The following is a 27584-nucleotide window of genomic DNA, read 5'->3' as shown; positions in this document are numbered from 1 at the left end:
GGGGAGCCCTCGGGTCCCGAGCGGGCCCGGCTGGAGCTCAGCCCCGGGGACAAACGATGCTGAAGGATGAGGCTCCGTGCCCGATGTTGGCGTGGCATCAAAGGCAGAAATTCGGGCATAAAGCAGAGGCTTTAAGAGCTGTTCAGGGTAAGGAGGCGAGGGCGTCAGGGCTCCGAACAGCTGTTCACTGACAGCAGGTAGCATTCCTTAAAGACGTTAAACGTGTCCAGCTTCAAAGCAAACTTCTTTCTAGCAGTGTTACCAGGGAAAGCAATTCTGATTGATGCGTTTGTCGCTGCTTCATGAAGCACCGCGGGATTTTATCTGTTGTTTCCAGGCTCAGGGGCACAAGGAGCAGCATGTTCAGAAGAGTGAAGGGACTCTGGACAAAGGCCTGGAGCCACAGGAGGGGGGATGGCTCAGCACTGCCCGAGGGCAGGGTTAAATGGATATTGAGGAGAAATTGTTCCCTGGGAGGGTGGGCAGGACTGGCACAGGGTGCCCAGAGAAGCTGTGGCTGCCCCTGGATCCCTGGCAGTGTCCAAGGCCAGGTTGGACAGGGCTTGGAGCAGCCTGGGACAGTGGAAGGTGTCCCTGCCCCTGGCAGGGGTGGGAATGGGATGAGCTTTAAGGTGTCTTCCAGCCACAGCCATTCCATGATCCTGTGATGTGGGCATGCCTTGAGGGGAGGCAGTGCCAGCTGCTTTACTGACAGCACTTGGTCCCTGAACCTGCAGACACGCTGGTGTTTATTTGAACTATGCAGATTTTAGATAGGGCCAAAATTACAGCGGGGCAAAACCAGTTTGACTGCAGTAAAGCCTAAAGGCAGTGACATTGGCTGTTGCTCAGTCTGTTGACTCTGTATGAACTCTCAAAAGTCACAGACTGGATTTTGTCTACAAAAAAGGCCCTTATATGCTTGGGTTTTGTATCTGTTTAAAATACTGTTCTTACTGTCCTGGTCCCTTCTTTCCTCTTTGACTTTGGTGCTTGGATTAGAACAGCTATCTGGACACCATACAGGTATGTAGGAGGCAAACTGGAAACAGAATTGTTACCATAAGCTTTACATTTGGAAGAAAATGGACCTCAAGTTCTTTTGACTCTCTGCCTTTCCCACTGCATCAAATTTCATTACATGCAGAGTGTTGAGGGGTTCAGTGTAGCTTTTGTGTGTGATTTTAGCTGAGAAGAGAGCAGGTTATTCATTGTTACAAATTAATGAAGTGTTAATGTAAAAGATGCATTACCAGGTCACCTGAAGAAATCCATTATGAGTTTGGTCACCTTTTCAAAGAGAGCATCTGTTTTAGAGAAATCAGGATACTTCGCTGAATTTCACTTAATATTTGGCTTCAACATAATTACAAATCAGAAGACATGATTTTTGGGAAAAAATCAGTAGAACTGACCTTATTTTAAGAGAATGTGCACTTCACAATAACACTGCCTTCTTGGAAAGGAATGACTTGAATGTTTAACATGGGAGTGTTCTTCTCTATATTTTCACTTTTTCATCAGTTATTCAGTTCATCTTGCCACAAATATCACTGCTTCATTCTTGATCTGCAAAATAACAGAATTAAGTCGATGTGGTCACAGTTATCCCTGTTGGGGTGGTCAGGCCCCAGGGACGAGGTCACACTGTGGTTTGGAAGAATGGTGGGATGTCCAATGGTTCCCTTTTCTGGCAGCTTGATCCTGGTGCTTGGAGTCTCTACCAACTCATTTCCTAAGGTAAAGAACAGAAAAACAGGACAGGCAGAGAGTTAATCTCTGTGGGGTGGCACTAGAAACACAAAAACTCAATGACAGCTGTTTGCAGCTGCATTTTGAAACTTATCTAGCTGCATTTTAATAATTTTAAATGCCTTGGATTGATTTTGTTATATTATTATTAATCATTTTGTCTCTTCATACTCCTTTAGTGGTTTATAGAAGAATTACCCCTCTGATAACACAGAGAGCTCTTGTTATTAACTGAATGTAAGTCTGGATTTTTATAAACTGTAATAATTTTATTATCCCTCTTTATTCATCAATTCCCATATAAGCCCTTCCTTTATCAGCCTGGTGTTGAGCTCAGTTTGCAAGATGGGTGTTTACTTCCCTAATTGTCCTTTTTGAAAAATCACAGTGACTTCTGCTTGCAAGTCATCCAGTTCTGTTGACAGAAGCACCTTCAGCAGCTGCTTTCAGTGTGCTTTGGATTGCTCCTAAAATAGGCTGCTTTCAGCACCATCAGGGGATGGATATTATGGAAATATTTAGTGCTTGCAGGATTAACAGTTCCACAGTTTGATGTAGTGGCCTCAGTAGATTTTTCTTCTTGGTTTTCATGTACACCAAAAAAGGTGTTTTTTGAAAGTCCTTAGCTTTTTCTGACAAGGTAGTTTTATCTCCTGGTTTCAATACATTGCATCGTTTATATTCTTTGTTTATATTCAGAATCCAGTCCCATCAGCATGATATTATTTGACATCTTTGTTTTTATTATCACTCTGATTCCTTTTCCTCTCTGAAAATCAAGTGAGATTTTATCAAGAATTGTTCTCTTTATTGATTTTTGAGGCCTCTACCAAAATGTTTTTATTCAGTTCTTAAAATCAATTGTATTATTCTCTTAAAATTAATATCTTCTTGTTGTTTTTTGATTTTTACATCACCAGCTGCTTCTCTTTGTGCTTTATGTGCTACCATGTTTGCATACAGCCAGAAGCATTTGCTCCTGAATGACCGTTAGGTTTTTTTTTATTATTTTTCTCTTCACTTCCCCTTTATCCTCCCAGAGGAGGTATAAAGTGAGTTTTCTATTCTGAGGACATGATGGTAGAGGGACACTTTGTTGTGTAAGTAATGATTTAAAATTCTCTCTGGAATGTGATGGATTTTTTAGTGGCTGTGAAATGCTTGGAATGCTTTGCCATATGAACAGGGTGCTGGCAGGGGGAGGTGTAGCCCTGAACAGAAATGTGAGGACTGAAGGGATATCAGATATGGAAGTGGGTGGTGCCAGATGGACACTGATGCCAATCCCAGCTAAGATTGCCCCTTGAAATCTCAGTATGATTTTCTTACCTTGCATTCCCTTGTTTGTAGAGACTTGAATTAATTTCTCATTTCCTATTTTCCTCATCTGGTTCTGTTACCCTTTTCTGGCACAGGGAAGCTGGCTGAGACCAGGACAAGAGAGTTGTACCTTCTTTGGATTCCTGTTTTGCACTTATATTTGTTCTCTCCTCACAGAAGAAGCCCTGTTGTTCTTAGTGTTAAATTTTTTGCACTTTTGCACTGTACAGATGCAGTGTCATATCTTTATAAAGTAGTGATAAAGGTGTTGGTTAGTGCAGGAACCTGCATAGAACAGTCTCTAGTGAAGAATCCATGAAAAGATGGAGGATAATGTGCTTTTTCAGAAGTCACACTATTGACATGTAGGTTCTTCTCCATCAGGAACTGGTAGGAAGAATTTTTTGTTACAAGATTTGGTCTGGAGGAATCCCAAGAGACCTCCTTCTGGTGTGGCTGCCAGAAAAAAAAACACTGCAGAAATTCTTTCCTTTTGCAGTATTTGGTCTGGAAGTTTGGTCACTAACCCTCAGATCTTTGGCTGCAACTTCCACAACAGGAGAAGAAGGTGATGAAACTTCCAGCCCAACATGGTGCACCCCATCACCCTGCTGCTGCCAGCACTCTGTAATTAGCAGCCCAGGGTCATCCAGGCCCTGGTAATTAGCTGATTTCTGAAGGCTGAGGTGAAGCTGGAGGGAGGGCTGGGGGAGAAAGGTGGCTTCCTCTGGACTCACTCCAGCAGGTCCATGTCCTTCCTGTGCTGAGGACCCCAGACAATAATTCAGGTTTTGTGTTTACCTCACTTTCTAATGTTAAATAATCCCATTTCCATTAGCATTTCTTGTGAAATACAAGAGATTGCTTCCAAAGTTTGGAAGTGCAAAGTGAATTTTGCTTTCAAGATGAGGAATTGAGGAGGAGGTGTCCTGAGGCACCACTGTGGTGTGCTCAGGAGGGGAGAAGGTATCTGCTGTGTGCAAGTTGTTGAGACCTGCATGGCACTGATGGACTGTTGTAGCCACAGTGATGACAAATTCTTGGAGACTGAAATGGCAGGAGAAGTGTTCCTGGAACAGACAGAGTGTAAAGCAGCAAGTGAGCAGGCCCAAGTGTTGTGTGTTTGAGAGCATGTCAAGTTGGACTGCTGGTGGAAAAACGTTTTCAGGGGTTAAAAGAGAGGCTGCTCTGCAAAGTGGGAGGGTAACAGATGTTTTAGCTGTATGGGGTTTTTTAAGGGTTTTCTGATTTAACTAAGTAATTACAAGGCAGTAAATTGAAAGCATGTAGTAGGTGCATACTTTTAAATCATAGAATTACAGAATAATTTGAATTGGAAGGGACTTTAAAGATCATCCCTACCCCCTACTGTGAGTAGGTACAACTTCCACTATTCCAAATTGCTCCAAGCCCTGTCCAGCCTGGCCTGGAACACTTGCAGGGATAGGGCAACCTGTGCCAGGGCCTCACCACCCTCACAGGGGAGGTTTTCTTCCCCATATCCCATCTAATGCTACTCCCTGGCAGTGGGAAGCCATTGCCCCTTGTTCTGTCACTCCAGGCCCTTGTCCAAAATCCCTCTCCATCTTTTTTGTAGGCTCCCATCAGGTAACTATTGAACTGGTGCAAATGATCATCAAGAGCAGTCATTTCAAAATACACTAAATCCATCCTTTTCCCTCCATTTTCCAGCTCCTGTCTTTCATTCTTACTGGTCCTGCTTTGTACCATTTTGCTGATCCATGTTTACTTGAAGGGCACAGCTGGGCTATAGATTTGGCATCTTAGCAAACAGGTTAGTGCTGCTGGTTATTTTATTTGTGATTTGTTGAGTCCTAAAATCTTCCAAAATGAATTGAATATTCTACTGAAAGAAATTACTTTCAAAACCATTACTTTTTGAGATCAATAAACTGGTGCTGGCTGTTAGGGGCAGCAATAGCAGCTGCTTCAGAAATACTGAGATGTTGAGCAGAGCAAGAACCTGTAAATACAGGAGGAATACAGATAAATTCTTAGTTTTGCATCATAGATGTGTCTGGTCTGATCTGCCTGGGACACTGAATATTGGTAGCATATGCCAAAGTTTAATATCAGGAACTCACCATAAATAATCCAGCAGTGCAGATGTGTCTGAGGTATTTAAAGCCATGTAGGATGTGAGGTTTGGGACTTCTCCACATGCTGTCTCCTCTTTAGAAGAAAATGGTCAATTTACAGTTATAACTACACCAGTGTTCTATCCAGAAAAAAGAAATTTATGAACCAGTTACATAAAACTTTCGTTTCTCTCTAACAGAAAATTATTCCAAGATTCACTGCAAAATCTTCTGCAGGTCTGGGAGCCTGAGTTTAAAATAAATAAATCCATTAACATCTGCAATTGCTTATAGGAAAGGCTGACCCATGGAAGTGTGTAACCAGCATTCCTCAGCCTCTCATGTCTGCAGCCAAGCCGTTTGAGAAAACAATCTCCCATATGTTTTCCCTGCTTTTTGAGTCTTTCTGTGTCCAGAGCTTTACTGGAGTAACTGGACCACAACTGCTGCCATTCCAAGTGAAACACTCTGGTTTAGGTTTGAAAGATGTTTGGGAGCAATATAAAACCCCTGGTAAAATAGCCAGAACCACCATGAACTCAGGACTAGGAAGCAGGGGACAATGAAAACATGTAAGAATAGAACTCTGGTTTTAATGTTGACTGGGAGCTGATGGCATTTCCATCTGGACATTGTATCCACTGTTGTTCCAGGTAATCCCTGCCTAGTACTGCTGTTCTTGCTGTAGCTGAAAAGATTAAGAAATTAATTTTAAAATGCCATTTATTTAGTCTGTTTACCTTGTGTATGTGACAGCAGCCTGTGAAACGTGGTCAGTGCTGTGGTTTCTTGAGTATTCAGGGAAAGAATTCAGCAGGAGAGCTAATCCTAAGTGAGCAACTGTGGAAATAAGAGGAGAGAAAAGTTGAATACGTTTAATGGAATTGTTCTCTGACTTGTCCTAAAACCCCTTCTGAAATGCCAGGAACTACATTTATTTAGTTCTCAAAATGAGGTTGGGCTCTCCTCTCTGGAACTGTAGTGTCTCAAAGCAGAGTTTAACACTCCAGAATCACTGCTTGAGCAGTGATATAAATACAAGTAGGAATGTGTATAACAAAAGGACAGTCCAAATTCAGAGCTCCAAGACAAAAACCTGCCCCATATCAAATACCTGTTTTAAAATCTCTCCTCTCCTTTGCTAATGTGGCTTGGGCATGTCTGTAGTACAATTATAGGGACATGTTTGGGGTCAGTATCTGCTGTTTCTAATCTTAGTGTTTCATGCAAATTCTCTTCTCTTCAGCAATTTGCACCTTGTCCCACGTCTGCCTCTACCATCGTGCATGACCACCTGTTTTTGTTTCTTTGTTTAAGGGCTTTTCTAAGTGTCTCTGAAGCTCTGTAGCTTACCATGATGCTCCTACACATGCTCTGCACAAGCTGAGGTGACTGACTTATGGTCCAGAGTCTTCTGAAGAACCAGCTTGTGAAAGCAGGTGAGGTCCTTGGAGAGAAGACACGCTGTGCTGGATGTGAATTAAGTGTGGAAGAATGAACTGTTGGAAGTGCCCACTCTGTCTGGTGACCTCAGTGGAGTTTGGAGCATGGACATCTCTGAGGTGCTGGGAGGGCTGATGCAAATCTGAACTGATTCTGGTGTTTCCCCTGCCCTCCAGTCCTCAGTGTTCATAGACCACAGTGTTACTGGAAAGCCAATGGATGAACAGGACAATGATTTTAAAGAGTTGTGGGCAAATATTTTGAGTAGGGCAAAGAAAAATGGGGATGCTGAGGCAACAAAGAGGGTTCAGAATAGGCCAAAGAGCACCACAACACGAAGCAAACTAAGAAGAGGCAAAGCTGCTGCTAAGAGCCAAACCCATCATCACTTACCGGTAGTGAAGGAAACAAACTTTCCTCAAGATCTGAGTCCAAAGAAGCAAACGTTGTTGCACGAAGAAGATGGTGATGCTGCAGCCTGTAGTGGTGAGACTGCACAGGGGGATGGAGCAAGAAGCCCTCTCCCTGCCAGCCAGCTGAGTACAGGGACTCCTGAGTGTAGCCAGAGGTCTCTGACAGGTGAGTGACCTGAAATTGTTCAAATAGAAGATAGGCAAGGACTGGAAGGACTCTCTAGCTAAGTGAAGGTTTTAAGAAATCCATCTGGACAGGACACAGTAGCACTGTTGGAAGCTGACTTGCCCCTTACATGGGTTTAACCTAGGAGTGTGTTCTGTGCTGCAGGCAGATGTCCTCAGTAAGGTAAAGCTTTGATACAAAGTGATTTGTTGGCCAATCATTATTCACTGGTTTTTCAGTATCAGAAGTGAGAAAAGTACTCTCAGGTCATCTAGAAGCAAGCTCAGAGTATGCTATGGTGCTTTTTCACTCTGTGCTTCATTGTATGGTGACATATTGTCACTGGATGTTGCCAAGGGAAAAAGCATGAATGAGTTAATTGTTAGATTAATTCATAAAGGTTTAGTCCTTCAATAGATGTTAAACATGATGGCCACAATGCAGTCACCAGTGATGGAGATAAATTAGATCAGTCAGGAGTGGGACATTGTGTGGTGGGAATGCTGGGAGAGCAGGGCTGTGGGACTGCCTTCCATGTCCCTGCTGGAGACCTTCATGCAAGGCTTCCTTAATATTCCTGCCTGTAAAAGGGATACAAAGGTCTCTAAATGCCCCTGTAGCACAGAACCCTGATATTGTTACTGTGGCTACACAAATTGTTCCCTTAAAGAATGGCTCTTGCAGAACTGGCCTGGCCCAGGCTGCTTTCAGGGAAGGGCCTCCCAGCAGCTCTCAGTGTGTGTTTAAAACTGCCTGCTAAAACTGGTGTTTTCTCCCCCTCTAGTAAATCCTGTGAGTGGCTGTTCCCAGACCACCTTACCCTTCCTTCCTGCTACTCCTCCAGGAAGCTGCTCCTCACCCACCCCCAAGGTGCGGGTGGCAGAGCTGGTGGTGGAGAGAATGCAGCAGTTCAAGAGGGTGGCACCCGAGCAGCTGAAGCACAGCTCAGATGGGAGCGTGCTAAAGGCTGCAGCCAGTGGGGATTTGCCTGCCAGGAGCCAGGAGCAGAACCCTCCTGAGGATGGTATGTGTCTCCTCTGGGCTCTGGTGTGTGCAGAATGAGTGGCTGGTGAGAATGGTTGCCTGAGGAGCAGTCCTGGATGCCAGGGCTTTGTTCCTGGCTGGCCTAGTGGCTTAGTGTGCAAATCACTTCAAGTCCCTGAGAAAACTTTGTTAAAGGATTATCCATGCTTTTTTCACAGCTCTTCTCTAAGGCTGGATGAACCTCATGTAAATTCTAGAGGAATAATTGTCTTTTTGGAAACAGGTTGAAATTCCAACAGGATCCGTGAACTTGGTCATCCTTCCCTCAGGACAGTGTTAGGGAGCTCTTAGGTAGCCCCATCTTTGGTACATCTCCAGGCACTAAGGTGATATATTCTGTGTTGATAAATTGAATTCACAGCAAATTTACTCTGCTTGATTATTTATAGATCAAATCCTTGTTGGTTCTGTATGGACATGAAAATCTGCTGTGTTAAACATTTGATGTATAAAATTCCATATTCTCCCCAGAAACTTGAGCCAAAACTGTCCCTTCATTGTCTCTGACATGTGATGCACTGTGAGCAAATTGTCACCTCCTGCTCATGGGCTGGTCCTGTCTTGGAGTGCTGGAAAGGAGCAGGTTGTACCTTTCCTGGTGAGAGATCAGGTGTGAAGATGCAAGAGAAAGATTGCAGTGGATTTTTGTGTGCCTAGTTTAATAGGCTAATAATGACAGGTGTAATAGTTTCTCACCTTCCATCTTATATCATCTCTGCCTTCTCTGCCAGATTCCCACCATCTCCCAGCCGTGGAACACGACACTGCTCTGGCTTTGGCTCTTCAGCAGGAATCCAAGGAGGAAGCCCTGGCAAGCCTGGAGGATGCAGGCTTGTTCTTCTGTCAGATCTGCCAGAAAGATCTCACAGCCATGAACACCCTGCGACGAGAGCAGCACGTCAACAGGTGAAACACCAGCACGAGCTGTCCTTTCATCCAGCCCCCCAGAGACCCCTCACTCAGCCCAGCCGTGGAAGGAAGTGGGAGCAGGGATTCTGCATAATGAATTTACCTTTAAGGCTTGAATTAACGAGTCATTTTGATGTGAAAGCAGAGGCTGAGTGCCTTTCCCTGCAGGGCTTCTGCATGTGTGTGTGTGTGGCCAGGACAAGTCTGCTTTCATTAGCAGTGTGACAGAGGAGCTGCCATTGTAAAGGAACATCTTTGTGGTCATCTGAAAGGTCTTTTCCAACCTTAATGATTCTATTTGTGATGACTCCCTAATGCAAATTTTGAGATCTACTGATTTCAGCCAACAAAGTCTTTGCTCTATTTTGCTAAGATTCATCTAAGGACATCTGGTATGTCACTGTATCTGTTTGCTTAGGGAAATGTGACACTACTCAGAGAGATTACTCAATTGAAATTACTGCCTTTCATTTAACAATTTCCTTAGTGATAAATATCGAACACAATATATTATGTACAGGCAACACTTTGGAAATTAAAACTCTGTGCTTTTCCGTTGACAAAGCATCAGAAACAATACATTTGAATGATTGTAATTCTTAATTCAAGCACCTTCAGAAGGCAGGAGTGATGTAAATTGTCCAGTCCTACATCATGTTACTGAGTGGCTCCCATTGATCAGGCTTGTTTGCACCTGCAGCTTTCCAGGTGTTACTGTTGTTTCTGTTTTCAGACATTTTGTGCTGCTTGAGAGGACAGAAGCTGTAAAACAGTGACAGTGTGCTAGAAATGCTTTTTGGAAAGTCAGGCTTTCTGAACTATTAACATGTAATCATATGTTGAGATTACAAGGTTATATTAGCCAGGGATTTTTCGGTAGCAGCCTTCATCCCAAGAGTGAAGCTGTAGATGGACAGATGCACTGACACGCCAGTAATCACCAGTGTTGAATGGTCTCTTAGCACAGCCTTGTGTGTGTCATTACCTCATCAGGGAGTGACTTTTGTAACAGGTCCTGCAGATCCAGGATTTCACACCCTGAATCTCTTTGGAGAGAACAGAAAAAGAGCAAGTCTAAATTTTTACATAGTTTTGGCCTGCCAGAAATTATTTAAAGTTCATCATGCTGCACTCTGGAGCGTGGTGTCAATTCAGCCGCTCCCTTTTCTGTTAACAGGGATTTATAAATGAGCTGGAATGTTAGAATGAATGCAGAATGCAGAGAGAGGGATTAGGTGATGGACACACACGAAGTGTGTTGCTTGGAGAGGCTGTGGACTCCTCATTCCTAGAGGTGTTCAAGGCAAGGCTGGAGTGACCTGTTCTAGTGGAAGGTGTCCCAGCCCATGGCAGGTTGGTGAATCAAGATGGCCTTTAAGGTCCCTTCCACCCCAAACCATGTGGGATTTTATGATTCTAAAGTTATTCACTACACTTGCCTTTGAGCTATATGTTTTTAATATGCCTCTGAGACCACTGTCTCCATGTATCTGTTCCATGTTGTGTTCATCACAGGGGTGGGCACATAGTTCTTGTTTCTTCAGTGCCTGTTCATGGCTGTTACCAGTATTAGAAGTGATTGTGCTTTTAAAATTGTTATTGTTGTTAATAATTTTAATGGCTTAAGTCTTAGTATGTACCTTTTAAAGTGTCCATAGGTAAGCTTTGCCATTGTCTCCCAGGTGTCTGGATGAGATGGAAGAAACACAGATGTCATCCTCCAGCAAGCCAGTGGTCCCTGAATGTCCCATCTGTGGGAAGCAGTTCCAAACCCTGCAGAGCCGAGTCAGTCACCTGAAACGCTGTGCTGTGGAGATGGAGGTGCCTCCTAATCTGCTGCTTCAGGCAGTGCAGTTGCAGGTGGCCACACTTGGTGATGCAGCTCTTCAGTGTCCCAGGTAAGCTGGTAGGAAAAAAATAAATGCTGGTTGCTTCCTTTGGCCTGAGAGGTGCTGGAGGTTGGGAAGAAAAGTAAATGTAAAGCTGACTCACACACTGGGCGAATCCTGAGCACAGAGCAGGTAAGGTAGAGCCATGACTCAGTACCAGGTGAGGAGGATGTGGCAGGTAGTTGGAGAAATCTTAATTTCTCTCAGAAGAGGTCAGCTGGTGGATGACTTTAAAAGCCAGCAGGCAGGAGCAAAATGGGAAGTAAATAACCTTCCAGTGGTTTGTCAGAATGATTTGTGCTGTGTGAGGCAGTTGCTCAGTAAAGCTAAATGGTGTGTGTGAGCTTATTGAGCAAACCACAGAGTACAAGTGTGGAGCCTTTCCTGAGATGTGTGGTGCCAGTGCCTCAGCTCCTCAGCTCATGGCTGTTCTGGGAACATCCTTTCAGCCTCAGCCAAAGAGGAAGCAGATATGGTGTTTTGGAATGTGCTTGGATTTGAGCAGAATCTTCAGAGTGCACCAAGTGATGCCTGAGTGAATTTGTGGAGGGGCTCATAGGTCTTGTTGTGCCAAGGAAGGACCATTGCCTGTTCCTTATGGAAGCAGAGGGGTGGGAAAGCATTTTCTGGTCATCTGGTTTTCTCCTTGCTTCAACTTGTTTCCCTTTGGTAAAAAAAATCATTGAAGATAAAGGTAGCAGATGCTTACATCCCAAAATAAGACTTCTCTAAATAGCTCTAAGTTCCATGAGTGATAAGACATCCTTTACTCTCTGCTAGGAAAGAAAGTACTGAATGGTTTTTATTGTACTTTCTCTGAACAAATGGAACAGCTGCTCTGGAGTGCTCAGTGTTTGTTGTTTCTGGTCCAGTCACATTAACTGGGACTTCCTGCTGCATTCTTGGATTTCAGCAATCAGCCCAGCAGGGCAAAGAGGAAAGGCCCCTCCAACGAGGACTCGAGGAAAACACAGAAGAGGGCCAAAATGGAGCCTAAGGATGAAGATTTGCAAGTTGCCATGGCAATGTCACGCTCTCTGTTGGAGCAAGAAAAGCAGGAACAAGCAAAATCAGTTACAAATGTGAAAGCAGTGGCTGCTTTCCCAATCAAATGGAAGCCAGGATCAGGTATGTGTTACAGCAAGTTAGTGTGTGAGGCTGTGTCATTGCAGGAGTAACATGGCTGCTCTCCACCAAAACTTCCCTGTTGGATACAGGAGGATGACAGCCCTGTTTCTGGTTTGTTTAAGCTATCAGAGCTTCAGCAATATGTAGTATCCAGAGGCAGTCAAGAATAACTGCAGGATGTCCATGGGTTTCAGAAATCTTGAGCTTTTTTTTGTTGATTTGTTGTTTTGAATCTGTAAAATAGTCTTTAGCTGTTGTTTCTTGTGAACTGTGGAAGTGAGGAGAAATAACATGAAAATATGATTGTTGTTTCTCCTGTAGTATATTCTTTTCCTATTCCTCCTGCTGCAGCCTGGATTAATGTAGCTTTTTCAGAATTATCTCATATCATCTTGTCCTTTCTGCAGTGCCATGTGTGTCCAGTACATGCTGCTGAGCAGGCCCTCACCATTTCAGAGTGCAGAAGGGTTTAAAAAGGCAGACAAGGCCAGGAGAGAGGGTTGAGAGCTGTACAGAGGGGAGACTTCACTCTTCACAGCCCTGCTCCTGCCCATAGGTACTCCCAGCTGGATTTGGGGTTGGGCATTAGTGAGACCAAGGTAGTAAGACACAGGATTTCCAAATGAATGCTTCCCAGTATTTGTGTGAGCTCTGGTTTGATATCACCCATGACCAGAACACAAGGGAAAGAGTCCTTCATGGGTCTCTTGGTGGAGTTCATTTCTCCTGTAAGAGCCACGTGAGGTTTTGGACTACCTGCACAGTGTTAGGAGTTGTGTTCTCATGCCTTTTGGTTGTCACTGATTACAGCACTGAAGAAGCTGCTGTGTTAATCTCCTCTGCCCTGTGTGTTCAGCTGTTCACTTATTTGAGTTCCTTTTCTTTTTAAAGAGAAAAAGAGGCGTAGGAAAGGTGCCAGTGCCCCTCCACCTCTGCTGCTCCAGGACCCTGAGAAGGCCCAGAAGAGGATCCAGGAGCGAGTAGCTCTGATGCTGACAGAAGAGGTGGAATTCCCTCCCACCCCTCAGCTGCCCATTAGCAGGATTCTGGAGGATGAATCTGGAAAAGCAACCTGGCTGCTGCCATTGTGTAAAGCCAAGGAATGCTTTTTATGGAAGATCAGTGCTCTGACAGGACCCTGTGACCCTGAATCATTCTACACTGCAGCCTTAACACCTCCAATTGTACCCTGGAAGCCTGAGCAGGTGGGGCTCTGTTGTCCTTGCTCTGGTATGTGTGTGCCCCAGTTCTTGATACTTGCCCTGCATCCCTTCTGTTTCCTCATTTGGAATGTAAACCAGTGATCCCTTCTCTCTGCACACTCACTGCCCGTGATCTGTTCTCCCCTGGTCTTACACAGTTAGGTTTGAGGATCTTGAACTTTCATTTCTGCCTTTTGGAGAGGAGAACAAGGCTCATGGAACCATGGTTTTTGAGCTTTCAGAAAATAAAAGGGATGGGGACAGAGAGTACTGAGTAGAGGGACCCCATCCTGCTCATTGTGCCATTAGTTTGTCCAGATTTACAGCAGCCTGACTCTTGCTTTTGTACTTGGAATTTTTCTGGTCATTTTTAGCATGAACTTTGCCCGTGTTGCACTCAGCAAGGACTGGGGAGAAAAGTTTAAACTGAAACCTGTTACTTGCTAGCACAGAGAAGGTGGGAGTGCCTGGAGTTGTCCAGCAGAGCCTTTGCACTCAGGCCTTCCCTGTGCATCCCACTGCCTCCTGGTGCATGTGAGCTTTGATCCAGGCCTCAGTTCCACTCTTTGATTTTGGTTCCACCTGAATCTGCCTCTTCCAGTGCTCTGTACTTTTTATAAAAGTGCCCACAGAAACAGACGAAGCTCTTTCAGTCTCTTTTCTCCAAGAAGGATATCACTTCTCTTTCTTCCCTCTTTCTTCTCTTGAAGAAGTCTTTGGTGCTCTTGTTCAAAATCTACTGTGCATATTTAGGTGCTTTATTTAATACTTCTTCCCTAGTCAAAGCCCAATGTTTCTCTGGCTTGTTGCAGGTTGAGGCTGGAGAGGAGGGACTCCGTTCTAGGAATTTTTGACCTTTAATTCAAGCCAAAAACTGCCAGGGAAGTTTAAAAATAAAAAGCAGGAAGGTCTTTAAAATCACGGCAAGAGTGTGTTTTTCTTCTGATGCTTTCCATTCACAGAAATTGCTGAACTATTTTTACTTAGAAATAAACAAGCAAAATTATTTTTTTGGAAATGAAGACCAAACCTGGAAAATACCCACTCCAAGGTGAAAGTTTGATTTAGTTACATGTAACTGCAAAAGCATTTCAGAACTCAGAACAGAAGCACCTGGAGAGCTTCAGCTGTGGCTTTTGCCAGGAACTCCAGCTATAATGGAATATTTAGATGTTGGATTGGGAGCATTTCCCCCATCCTTTCTCCCTGCTTGGCAGTTGCCTGCACAGACATGCTCCTGGAGAAACCAACTTTTCTGCATTTTCCACTGTAGTTTTCTTTCTTCTGTTCAGAGCTGTCTTATCTCTGGAGAGTCCTTCATAGAACTGCAAAAAACTGTTCCTCAGAATCCCCTATACCTGGGTAATGCTTTGTGATCTTTAATAGTTGTTTCAGGAGACACTGTACTCTGAGCTCTGCAAATACATAAAACAAGACCTAATTTATTGGTGTCTTTTTTCCTCCTCACTTGATCAGAATAAGCCAGAGAACCTTCAGCCATCGGTGGGATTTCATCAGCCAGAAGTACCCCAGCAAACTCAGCCTGACCTCAGTTCTCAGGAACCCACTTGCACAAAGGTTGGAGGCCAAACTTCTGATGAATTCAAGCCAGGCCCTGAAGGAGATGGGCAGCTTTTATCCCCGAGCCAGAAGGACATTCAGACCCTACAGGACCTGGTGGAGTTGGCCAGGGAAGGACTCACCCTTACTCAGTGGAACCTTGACACTGGCCATGTCCAGGCAGCAGAGCAGCCAGGTGAGTTCTTGCAGCTTTTGTGAGCCCTGCCCCTGATTCCTTCAGCTACACAGAGCCAAGGCAGCACCCACAGGTGCTGATCCAAGAGGACCTGTGATTGTGAGGTCACATTTTCCTGCAATAAGATGTAGAAACAGTCAACCTGATATTTCTGAAATGATTCATAAATCCCAGCTTTTAAGATAATTCCTGGACAGCAGATACTAAATTTTATTTTAAAATTAAAGATATCAAAGTATTTTTCTGCCAGGAGGGAGCCTGGATGTGTTTAACAGCTGGAACAAAATCTTCATTCCTGCTTATCTTGGGCATACAAGAGAGCTGGAGAGGGATTTTCACAAGGACATATAGGACAAGGGGGATTTGCTTCAAACTGAGGGAGGTTGTATTTAGATTAGATACTGGTGAAGAATTTTTTCCCTGTGAGGGTGCTGAGGCCTTGCCACGGGGTGCCCAGAGAAGCTGTGGCTGCTCCATCCCTGGCAGTGTCCAAGGCCAGGTTGGACAGGGCTTGGAGCAGCCTGGGACAGGGGAAGGTGTCCCTGCCCATGGCAGGGATGGACCTGGATGGGCTTTAAAGTCCCTTCCAACACAAACCAGTCTGTGATTCCATGATTCTGCCTGGACAGCCTTTCTGTTCTGTGCACTGTCTTTTCAGGTCTTGAGACAGTCGGATGAGAGAGATGCACAGGAGGGATGAGTTTGTGTTGGACATCGATTACACAAACCTGAAGTTTATCTGTGCCTACTCAGGGTTGAAAAAATACAACATCTGGAATTCCTCTGTGGGCAGCTCTCTAATGTCCCCAGTCACAGCTGCATGTAGTGCACAACTGCACATTTCAAGGGCACTGGTACCCCTTAAAGTGTTCTGGCTCTTCAGCAGAATCTGTTGTGCCTCCTGTTCATCTGTGAAAGAGAACACAGTTCCTAAGCTCACCTCTCTGCATTTGCACTTGGATATAATTCTCCTCACTTCTGCTGAACTACAGCAAATGGTCCCTGGCCTTTAATGTATATAAATAACTGAAATGGTGCTTAGGTACCCTCAGCCTGTCACAACCCAGAGCCAAACCCTGCAAAAAGGCATGAGGGAGAGGCTGAGCCTTCAGCCCAGCCAGCCTGGTCATAGCAGGTGCCACAGCAAGGATCCTCTTAGGAGTTCTTAGTTCATTCTGTCTCACAAGGAAGTTGAATGTGATTTGTGATATGCATTTTCTTCCCTGAGGAGAAGAACTGACTCCCAGTGATCCTCCATGTAGTGGCTTTGTGCCCCCATCCAAGAAGAAGAGCCTCCTCAGGAGCAGCAGTAAAAGAGTAAGGAAAACCTTTTTTTCCACTCTTTATATATTCATCAATAACAATTTTAAAAAAGCTGTTGCATTTGTGCAATTCAAAGAAGTGTGGAATATTTCCCATTCCTTTCTATGGAAACAAAATGGTGCTTATGGTTCACAGTGACTTGAGGATTCATCATGAGCACAGATGAGATCAGCACACCTGGGGTGTTCCATCAAGCCCACAAGAGCCTAAGGACTTTTCAGTACTTGTCCTACTGATGAGAGATGACTTAAATGCCAGGGAACAGAAGGCCAGGCTGTGTGGGTTAGGGAGTTGTGTTGTAGCACTGAGAGTGTTTGGGGGTAGGAAGCAGGGATGCAGCTGCAGCATGTTATGCAGTACACTGCTTCAATGCCCAGGTTATCCAGGAGAAAACAGAGCCCAGGAGAGACAGAGCTGCTGGTGCTCCCTCTGGGCTCACACACACAGCTCTGAATGGACCTTCCTCCCCACGGCGTGTCCTGCAGTGGGAGGGGGAATTCTTACAAGGACTGGTTGACTTGTACTAAATCCTGGCATAAAAACCTGGTACATCATGGAATGTTGTGAGGGCCATAGAAGGTGAGCAGTTTTTGCTGCTAACTGAGCTTTTATTTTAAAGGGTTTGGTGTAAAAAACCTTCAATTGTGGGAACACAGAGGATCTAGTTTGAAAATCAGTGTGTGATTTTTCACTTGATGGTGACTGAGTGATGAACACAGCCTAGTAAGTCACAGACGATTTTTTTGTCAAGCCTGTGGTGGTCTGTAGATGTCATCTTATCCGACATGCACCAGAGGATGTGTAATTTTCCATGAATGTATGATCAGTTTTATACAATTGAAGTTCATACAAAATAAAGCTAATTCATCTTCTTAACAAGGTCATCCACTTTATCTGATGAAACTTAATATCTTTTGTTTGATAAGAAATAATCATGCCCTGAAAGAAAGTACATTTTGGTGCTAGATAAATTTTGATGCTCTGACAACATATGTTCATATTGTGCTTAAAGAATTAAGATACTTCTAAAAGGAGACAATTCCTCGAGGTGAGAATTAGTATTAAACTTGAGCATCCCAGCTACTTGGTACAGAAACTCTAGATATTATTTGGGGGTATTAAAAAAATGTATCCTTAGCAGGAAAAGGTCTTGTTTTGTTTTTATATTAAACCAGAGGCCTTTAGCAATACAGAAACTGTTCTCACACTGTTGTTGAAACTCAGTTGCTCCCAGCAAAACCAGTATGGTAATTTTTTTTAGAGTCTGTTCGTTTCCATTATAGTTTTCCTGAGTGAGTGAAGTGTTGAAGAGCTGGATTACCAATGGGAGAGATTTGTGCTTTATATGAGCACAAATGCACTCATTGCATTGGTAACATGTCCCCTCTGTGAAGACCCTTGTTCACATCAGTGGGGTCCAGTCTCAGTGGCCTCCTCAGCAGGAGAGAATGTTCTGATATGTTCTCCAACACACAGCTCATACCTGCTCAGAGCTGTCTTCTGGCCAGTTTCTTTGCCTTGCACAGAGGATGGAGCAGCCAGGAGGTTTCTGGCCTTGTTTAATTTCCCCATTCTTGATGGATAATTTTAGCACCAGCAGGAAAGCTGTTCTGGGCTCGCTGCCTGGAACGTTGATCAGGAGCCTGTTTGCTGGCAGCCCCACAGCAGCCTCACAGGTATCCCACCTGCCAAGAATAAGAAAGCAAGAAGATCAGGTTAGTTTCCAAACTGAGTTTCCTGTCTTCTCCTTGGAGATCAAGCACTGCCACAACATGCAGAATGTTCCCTAGCCCACCTATGAAGGCTGGGAGAAGTGTTTGGTGTGTGCTGCTAATTCCTGCTGGCTGGAGCAAGTTGAAAGGTTGGCTCTCCACAGCCCACTGCTAATGTAGAAACCTGCTAAGAAAATGAGGAGCTGTGTTGTTCCAGATGGAACTGCATCTCCTGCAGATGTACCTTGGAATAAAACTTGCAGTTCCTCAGCTCTGCAGTAGGTTTGAAAAGCACAAGGTCAATGATTTGGGTGTTAACCATAAACTGGTTTCCATGTGCAGTCAAGCAGTTTCTCAACCCAGCTGTGGTCTGAGGGTGTTTCACACTTCTCTGAAGCACTCCAGGGCTGGGACACTAGGAGGGATCTGAGTCTTTGGGAGATTGCTTGGGAGCAGCTCCAGAGCAGCTGTCTTGCCATCCTTGCTGTCTTTGGCAGCGTACCCCAAGCCTGACCTTGCCATAAGAGCCACAGGTAACTCAGCCCTCCCCAAAATTCTAGCCAGGGGTTCTGGAATTATAATAAAAGTTGTGTTCTTTTTTAAAATGGAGTGGAATTTACAAAAGAGGTTTCAGTAGCATGCTCATAAAGTCCTTTGAACCGGATGTCTACGTTAGTTTTATTTTGTGGGGGCCCCTTGTTGCAGAGCTGCTTTTCTCAGCTGTCATTGCCAGACAGTGAAAAGAGAGAAGAAAGGTTCATTACCCCGTACTTAGTCATCCTCTTTCCTATTGCCCTGATTATAATGAATTGAGTTCAAGTCTGTTGAAGTGGAAGTTACAGTTTCCTAAAGTTGTGGTGGGAGGCAGTAGATCAAGAGGCCAGCTATAGGCTGTGGCTAGACCACAGCAGGAAATGTGGTGAGATCTGAGGGTGATAATGTGCTGTGACACAAGTACAGCAGAATACAACACAACTGCCCTTTCTCCACAATGGGCAGGCTGTGAAAAAGTAGAGGAAAACAAAGCAGGAATGTCTGTTAGACTTGTCTGTTTGTCCTGTGGAAGACCTGAAGTTGATAAAGCTGATGATTATCTTCAGGAAGCAGAGGTGCTGTGTCCAGGCTGGGCCCACAGCACAGCAGTGCTGATAAACTGGGTTACTCCCTTCTTATTTTTCTGGAAAAGTGATTGACAGCTGTAACCTAACACCTTCGTGTTCCTTTTGTATCCTAGTCCTCTCTCCAGCTGCTGGCTCAAGATTTCAGTGCCATGGTGAACAACCCCCACCTGAGTGATGTCCAGTTCCAGGTGGACAGCGGGGACGTGCTCTACGCTCACCTGTTCGTGTTGTACGCGCGGTGTCCGGCGGCGGCTCAGGCCGTGAGTGCTGCTGCCATTCCTTCTGCTCCTGCTTAGGAGAGCCCAGACTGCCCCTCCCACAGCCAGCCAGTGCCCCAAACCAGCACACAGCACTGCTGGGCTTCATGGCAACTGCCTCAGGACCTGCGCTGGTTTTTCAGCTTAGGAAAGCAGAATAAACCCTGACAAAGTGGTGAAAGATGGGCTACTTCATCCTGTTCAGGGAGGCTATAGGGAGTCAAGGATCCTTGCATTCCACCCATGAGCAGTGAAGGAATCTTTCAAAGTGCTTCTTGCCCTTGCATTTTTGTCCCTGTGCAAGCACGGACTGCCTGTGTCCTGCCTGTCACCCAGGCTGGAAAGTGTGAGCATGGAATAGGAAGTTTATGAGAAGTACTTTAAAATCATCTACACAGAGGTTTTATCACTCTTGCTTTGGAAGTACCTGCACTGACTGTGCTTTTTGCAAGGCTAGTGAAGGAGTTCTTATGTTCCCAGTGCATTTTAGGTTGAATAGCTCCCAGCCTGCACCTGTGCAGCTTCCAGGTAAATTCAAGAGATGTAATACAGAGAAGTGTAGATGGAAATTGGGCTGGGAAGGAATTTGATTGCAAAACTAAGTGGAGAACTATAAGATCATCTTTCATATGTGTAACTAAGGCAAGTAGTTAAACAAAGTTAACAGCCATAGGGTCAGGAAGGCCATGGTCTGTTCCATAGGGAGCTCTGTGTAACTGCCCTGCCTTGGCATCCTGGTCCCAGGGCTGGGCACGAATGAATGGAGGGAGCTGATGGGAACAAGGATGAACGTGGTTGTTGTGTTGCTTTATTAGCAAACAGACTTTGCTTTCTCTGGCACAGGTGCACAGCGAGGGGCTGGTGGTGGAGGAGGATGGGGCTGCGCCGGCGCAGCGCGTGCTGCTGAGTGATGTGTCAGCTGAGGCTGTGGCTGCCTTCCTGCGGTACCTCTATGCTGCTGACACCAACTTCCCTGCTGGGCTGCAGCCCCAGCTGCAGGCTCTGGCTGCCAGGTGTGTACCCTGAGCATGTTTTGGACCCCCTCAGCCTTTCAGCCACACAAACCCCAGTTTGAGATCTTCCATTGCAGTTTTAGTGGCTTACAAATTCCATGGTCCTTTGCTACGTCTTAAATGAAATTTGCCCATAAGGACATCCTGCCCTCAGCTTTTCCACCTGTGTAAGAGTTTCTGTGTTCAGTATACGCTCAGCAGACTTAGGCTGAGTTTTGTCTCAGGATGTCTGTTGGCAGCTGATGTTGAAGATGATGAGCACAACTTCTAAATGTGATTCTCACTTCATCTGAACAACACTTGCAGAATGTATTGGATATTCAGGCTTTGTGTTGTGTCAGCCATGCACTCAGTCATGGTTCTAGGCATGCACTCAGAGCTTGAAACAGGAGCAGTTACTGAGATATGGGTGGGACATGGTTGAGGCTTGCCAAATGTGCTCTGTCACTCCAAAAAGCCAGGAATCTTGCACATGGCAGATCCAGCCCTAGCCGTTCCATGGGACTTTCCCATTGCCTAGGGGATTTAGTGTAGTCAGTCTCAAATACGGAGAAGGAAGAATGTGCCAGATACTTTCATGTGAGCAACACCTAGAAAAGGGTATTTGGGATTTTAGGAGTACACTGGATCTTGTACATCTTGGGAAACTCAACATCTTCATGTAAATTCCTTAAAAAGCTCACAAAAGTGATCTAACAGCCAAATGGTAAAGAAATGCTAGAGGAGGTTATACTAATGTTATTTATTGTATCCTTGCAGGTTTGGTATGAGAGAACTAATGGCAGAGTGTGAAAACAACACTGGAGAGAGCCAGGTGTCTTCTGGAGTGGATTCAGAAGACGATATCATCTCTGTCAGGGGTGATGAAGATTGTGAGGACAGAGATGAGAACTTCCAAGACCTCTTGAAGTCAGTGTGGGTGGGTGAAGATGAGGAAGAAGTAGCAATGCTGAGCCCTGAGTGCCAGAAGGAGGATGACAGTGAGGTGGGAGAACAAGAGCTGGAAGAAATCTATGAGTTTGCTGCAACTCAGAGAAAGATGGCTCAGGGTGAAAGAGAGATGAGCGAGGGAACACACTGCAGCATCTGCAGTGACACTGAGGCCATCCAAGGTACAAACCAGCAAACTGAGCAGGAAGAGGTAAAGAGACCTGAATCTGCTTCAGTAAGCAGCAGCCTCAAAGATCTGAGGGATGGCAACGGTGTGGAAAGATCTAAGTGTGATTTGTCTGCACAAGAAGGGAAGATGCAGAACATAAATAGGTGCAAGAGCATGAATGATCCACAGACCACTATTGTGCCTCACCACAGTGAACCTCAGAAATGGGATGGAACATCCCATGGTGCTAATGAAGGAGGGGCTGTTGGGGGATGTGAAGATGTGAAGGATTCCAGGTCATCTCAGGTCTCACATGACAAGGCAGATCACTGTGAAGAGCAGTTTCCTGGTTTCCAGGGTGATACTGATATAAACGATAGCTATGAACGTTTGTTTTCTGCCTCTCAGGGAGATCACTGTGAGCCTTCCCCAGTGAAAGAAGTTACCAAAGAATCAGGAAAGTCCCCTGGTGAAAAACATGTTGGTCATAATGATTCACTTCTGTTCAGCAAGTCACAAAAAGACTGCTCTCCATGTAAGAATGGATTTTGTGGGAGTCCAACTTCTGAGCCTTATGTGTCCCTTTTTCCTGCTCCTGGCACTTCACCTGCATCTCCAAAATCAGAGGGAAGGTTTGCCAGGGAACATGTGTCAACACCAAAGCAAAACAAAAAGGAAAAATCATTCCCATCTTACGAAATACACTCCCAGAAAGCCAGGGAGCTGGCTGCTGCATCAAGAAATGAGATCACAGTTTCTCCAGCAGAGCTTCCTCATAGTGAATCAAACAAGCACACACATGTCCCAGTGTTGTCATCACCAGGCAGGACTCAGGATGCTGCAGCTCAGGGGATCAAGGAGGGTGATGTTATTGTTTTATCTTCTTCTGATGATGAAATGGAGTTACAACAAGACAAGAAGTTGCCAGAGTCTGACTCTGCTCTGAAAAAAATGGAAATCCCTGTGCACCTGAAGTGTACAGACATGAAACAAGGCCCTGAGGGACCAAAATCTGACCCTAACTCATCAGATCCTGAAACAGAGCAGAGATCAGCTCGGGTCTCATGTGACAGTACAGACACAGTGTGTGTAAGTGGTGATGTAAAGGTGTCCCCTGTATTTCCTCTCAGCAGACAAACAGGTGCTTGCACAGGGATCAAAGAGAGTCCAAACCTGAGCCCTGGGAAAAGGCTCAGTAATGAAATGTCTCCAGGCACAGACAGCTCCTGGCTTGTGCCAGGAACACCAGTTCTGAGCAAAAGCAGAAGCTTCTCAACACAGACTGAGGTCACAAGTATTGATTCTCTAAAGGGTCCAGGATCTAAACTCAGCACAAAGAACTTAGCAGCAGGTAATAGTAATCACGAAATGACTGATAATTTAATAAAAGTTCATAAAACAACATTGTCAGACCAACATTTGCCGATGGAGAACTCAGCCAGTGGAAGGAGCCCACCCAGCAGCCCAGCAGCAGAATCCTTTTCCAAGAACCCCCTTCCAGTTTCTCCAGTGGATCCAGTTTTCCTCTCCCCTGGCCACACCAGCACAGAAAGCAAACGTGCCAATATCTCAGATTTACCCACAGTGGTGCCTCCGTGCCAGGAGCAGCCAATAGAAAATAACATCAGTGTGGTTGAGCTGGAGGACAGTGACAGGGAAATAAGTCTGCCTTCTCTGGGTAGCAGTGTCCTGCTGTGTGAGGAGCCCCCAATCCCTGTTGATGACTGCTGGCACGGTGAGTATCTGTCACCAGCCAAAGGTGATGGCCACTGCTGTGGCCAGGTCAGCACAGCCAGCAGCCCCAGCCCTGGCTCTTGGCAGGAGCAGGGAGAGAGCCCAGTCCAGGTGTCAGGAATTAAGGGCAGCACCCCTCTGCAAGGAACTCCTGCTGGCAGGAGAACAACTCTGCACTGCCCTGAGAAGAGCCCTATTGAGCCATGTTCATCAGTGGGCAGCAGGGCCAGTTACCTGGACTCCAAATTCTGGGATGACTGGAATGGAGAAGAGAAGGAAGATGAACTTCCAGAGATTCTTCCTCTGTCTCAGAGGTTGGCAGCTGCAGCAGAGGCCGGTCGGACAGATCCTGTCAAGACTCCTGGTGAGAGCTTTTATTGATACAAGATTTATTGGGCTAGGTTAAACTGCTTTTATTTTAGTGATTATCTTACTGTAATGCACTTGACACACTGAAAGGGTCTTTGGGCTTTCTGATGCCAATCAATTGGCATGGCCAGGCACAAAGAAGGTGCAGGCATTTGTTGTGGGGGAGAGTCTGTCCAAATGTGGGATTCCTGGAGTATAGCTGTGTGTGTCCTTTGCTAGTGGCAGTACTCCTTGCAGAAGCTATGGTTTCATGGATAGAGAAAAAACAACCAAAGCAGAACAAAACACAGGCTCCAGCCTGCTTGCCAGTGTATTGATGTTGCAGTATCTAATTAAATATATTATTAATTATGCCATACTAAATTATTAGTTTAAGGGGTGATTAGAACACAATGTGTGAGACTGGCTGTGCTTCACAGTATCAGTGAACCGGTATCAGTAAATCTGTATCTAACTTCAGACCCCAGGAGCTTGATTTGCTCAATTTTTTATCCATGAAGTCTCTGTTATGAAATTTCCTTCCTGGGAGAAGGACTACTGCAGGGAATTCAGTAAACATGCTTTTAACTGCTTTCTCAATGTTGCCTGTTCTAACAAAGCCCTGAATGGCCTCATTTTCAGATGTGACATATGTCCCAGTTTAAACTGTTTTCTGATGTAAAGTAAATGAAAACCAAGTATCCCAATTAAGGGGGGAAAAAAAAGTGCTGACTATTCTATCCAATATGAGCCTGAGTAATAACTAAAGCAGCTTATAAGGAAGTAGTTCCTATTAAACAATTATTAGAGAATATTAGATTTCTGCCACTAAGAGGAGGAGTTACCAGCCATTTTAAGTCCTTGCTGTACTGCTTCTCATCACAGTAATTTCATTCTGCTGCAGAACTTTCCTGTCAGGAGAACAACAGGGCCCCTAGCACTCCAGTGACACCCATGCCAGCTTACTCCATGATGGAGACCCCACAGCTGAAGAAGGAGCTGAGCAGGTGAGCATTACCTCCCCCAGGATGGCTCTTACAAGAGGAAACCTGCTGGCAGGTAGTGTGAAAGAAGGGGAACCATGGTGAAGCTTCAGCCAGTGCTTTCTGAGGTCACATCACACTTTTACAGCTGCACTTTCTGGCCTGAACCTCTTGCTGAGCTGTGACAATGGAAAGTGCAGCATTACTGTAACCTAAACTCCCACCTTCTCTTTCAGATTCGGTGTCCGTGCTCTCCCAAAACGCCAGATGGTGTGGAAGCTGAAGGAGATATTCCAGTACACTCACAGGGATGGGGACTCTGACTTTGAGGATGAAATCCCCTATTCCCAGCCCCTCCCACGGAAGTCCCCGGCCAAGCGGCCGAGGCAGCCAAAGGCAGGCGGGGCTGCAGGCAGGAACCGAGCCAGCGCCCCGAGGGCTGTGGGCAAGAGGAAGCAGCTTGCCAAGGCTTCTGCAGAGCTCCCTAGGGATGAAGCTGATGATGCAGGCTGTGCCAAGGACAGAACTAAAGTGACACATCACCCAGAAGGAGCTAAAGAGCAGGAAAGACCGACTGTGTCCCTGGCAGCTGATGGTGAGGAGCTCCCAGCATCCCAGGAGTCAGCAGGTTCTTCAGTGAATGGAAGTGACATCTCCTTTGGCTCACAGAGGTGAGGCAGTGAAATCCTGGACAAAACACTCAGGGGGGCAGGACAGAGATGAGGTAGGAATGAGGCAAAGAGGTGAATGAATGTCCCTGCAGCCTAAAGTGGCCACCTCCATGAGTGTGTCATGTGGAGGTCAGCACACAAAAGAAACAGGGTTTGGATTTTCTGTCTAATTCCCACTGAACTATTCTCAAAACATAAAAGGGCTGCTTATGAGCAAGGCCCAAATCTGGTATGCCTGGTCTGCAGGTCAGTGACATGGTGTGCTGTGCTGCCTGAGAGCCTGCAGCTGGAGTTGGGAGAAGACAGCACAGCACCCCTTAGCAGAACCTGCCAGGAACCAGAAATTCCATACAGCTCTGGGCTGGCTGAGTTGGACCAGCACTGTCTTGGCTGGGATGGGAAGTTTGCAGAAGCCCTGCCAAATTCTGCCTCATTGATTTTGTGGGTGCTGGTAGTGCAGGGTCTGTGATCCCACAGAGGGAAGTCATAGGGCTTCACCATCAGGCATTTGGGGAGTTCTGGTCCTGTCCTTGTTGGCCTGTTCTTTCCTTGACCTCTGGTCTGTTTCATCCTGCTTTTAGTTCCTTTGTGAATGGATTTGAAACCTGTGCTTTTACATCTGAGGAGGAGGAAGAGGAATTTCCAGCCTCTCAAGCAGCAGCTCGGGAAGAGGAAAAGCTGGAGGCAGTGAGGTGCTACATCCGCTCAAACACAGCCCTGTACAACAGGATTCTCTTCTACGAGCCCATCGAGCTGGCTGATCTGCACGCAGAGCTCAAACAGAATGGCATTAAAATTTCCAAGGCAAAGCTGCTGGACTTTCTGGATTCTCAGTGCATTACAACTACCATGGCCAGAGCCCGGAAAGAGCAGGAACAGAAAAGGAAGGAGAACAAAAAACAGAGAAGACGATACCGAGTGAAGCCCACTCATACCCGCTGAAAATTCTGTAGGTGGAGGCCTTGCTGCCAAGCTGGAAAGCCCATTCCCAGCTGGTGCTCCAGCAGCAGGCCGTGGGTGGAGCACTGCTGCTCCTCGTGGCCTGATCCCAGGTGCCATCCCAGAGAAAGGGCCTGAGCCGCACTCCCACTGCCCGCCCTCTGCTCCCATAGCACAAACGCCCCATGGCTGTGCTGCCTCCAGCACACAGCTCACTTGCAACCTCTTTTCACCCAATTTGACTCTTGTGCCTTTTCTTTCCATTTTTCTAATAGATTCTAGTTCCCCAGTTCTTTTTGCTGGTGCTTCCCTCAGTGACACTTGCCACGACCTATTCCCTGGATTTGGGCTGTGAAATGCTTCACCATTCAAATTCCAGGATTCAGTCCACTCTATCAAGCACTGCCTGTTTACACTCCTGTGAATTCCATCTTCACTTCTTTAGAACAGTTTGCACTGCTGATTTTTAAGGCAGGGAATGCTGTGGAAATACATACAAGACTTCTTTTCTTGCTTCACTTGGCAATCTCTAGTAAAACTCCTAAATCTGTGTTTCTGAAATGGCTGCAGAACAGGGCAGGGGTTTGTTCTTTTCCCTTTGTGACACCTCCCAAAAGTCCTGCTGACACCTTATGTCACAGAAAAGCCCCCAGCAGAGATGTTTTTAAGAAAATATTTAAGTGAATACTGGAACTTTTCAGCACTTCTCACATCTTGAGCTAAACCTACTGCTTGGATCAGTCCCATTTCCAAACTGAGCAGGTACCAGTTGTAAAGTGTCTGGGATTCCTGGAGAAGTCTTGGACCCTAATTTGTTGTGGTTTATATAGTGACCATCACAATAACTTCTGAATTGTGTCTGTTCTGGTAGTTCTGAGTGTGCAAAGCCTCACTGGAAACATGGACACAACAAAAAAGAGGGCATCTAGTATTTCTAGATACCTTTCTGTGTGTTGGACGTGATTTTTTATTTTATTCTATTATTTTTGATAAAAAATTGGTTTTGACTTAAATTAAATAGAATAAATAATCTAAATCGTGTCCATTCTCATATGAAACAGTAAACAATATTGTTCAGAAAACAAAAAAACTACCAGTGCAGGCTTCAACTATGGGGCAAGAAAAGGACGGAGAAGCCTAGGCCTAAAAGCACTAAACTTGAACATTTTGAAAAATTTAAACTGGGGGTGCAAAAGACTACAGGGAAACCTATTTTTCCTAATAACAGAGGGGTTCCTATAAGCTATGGCTGGGAATGTCCCA

The 27584-nt window shown here is 45.4% G+C and overlaps 1 protein-coding gene across 4 annotated transcripts; it reads left to right on the top strand.

Moving 5' to 3' along the window:
• SLX4 (SLX4 structure-specific endonuclease subunit) lies at positions 1-27369 on the top strand. Of its 4 annotated transcripts, XM_088174566.1 has the most exons (16): positions 1-147; positions 4765-4867; positions 6489-7193; positions 7978-8217; positions 8969-9143; positions 10829-11044; positions 11949-12163; positions 13055-13368; positions 14842-15121; positions 16350-16438; positions 19391-19537; positions 20378-20547; positions 21307-23744; positions 24633-24735; positions 24948-25382; positions 25964-27369. In XM_088174566.1, exons 3-16 carry the CDS (start codon positions 6830-6832, stop codon positions 26322-26324), a joined length of 5547 nt encoding a protein of 1848 aa, XP_088030692.1. In that variant the 5' UTR covers positions 1-147; positions 4765-4867; positions 6489-6829; the 3' UTR covers positions 26325-27369. The 4 variants fall into 4 exon arrangements, with proteins under 4 accessions (XP_088030692.1, XP_088030694.1, XP_088030695.1 ...); XM_088174568.1 differs by lacking the exon at positions 1-147 and having other exon boundaries at positions 2710-4867; positions 16356-16438; XM_088174569.1 differs by lacking the exon at positions 1-147 and having other exon boundaries at positions 2736-4867; positions 6489-6610.
• Positions 27370-27584: the final 215 nt, after the last annotated feature.

This window comes from Sturnus vulgaris, chromosome 16, assembly GCF_052056855.1.
Source record: "Sturnus vulgaris isolate bStuVul1 chromosome 16, bStuVul1.hap1, whole genome shotgun sequence".
Lineage (NCBI taxonomy): Eukaryota > Metazoa > Chordata > Aves > Passeriformes > Sturnidae > Sturnus > Sturnus vulgaris.
The sequence above is the reverse complement of the archived record's forward strand: the minus strand, read 5'-3'. Positions and strand labels throughout refer to the sequence as shown.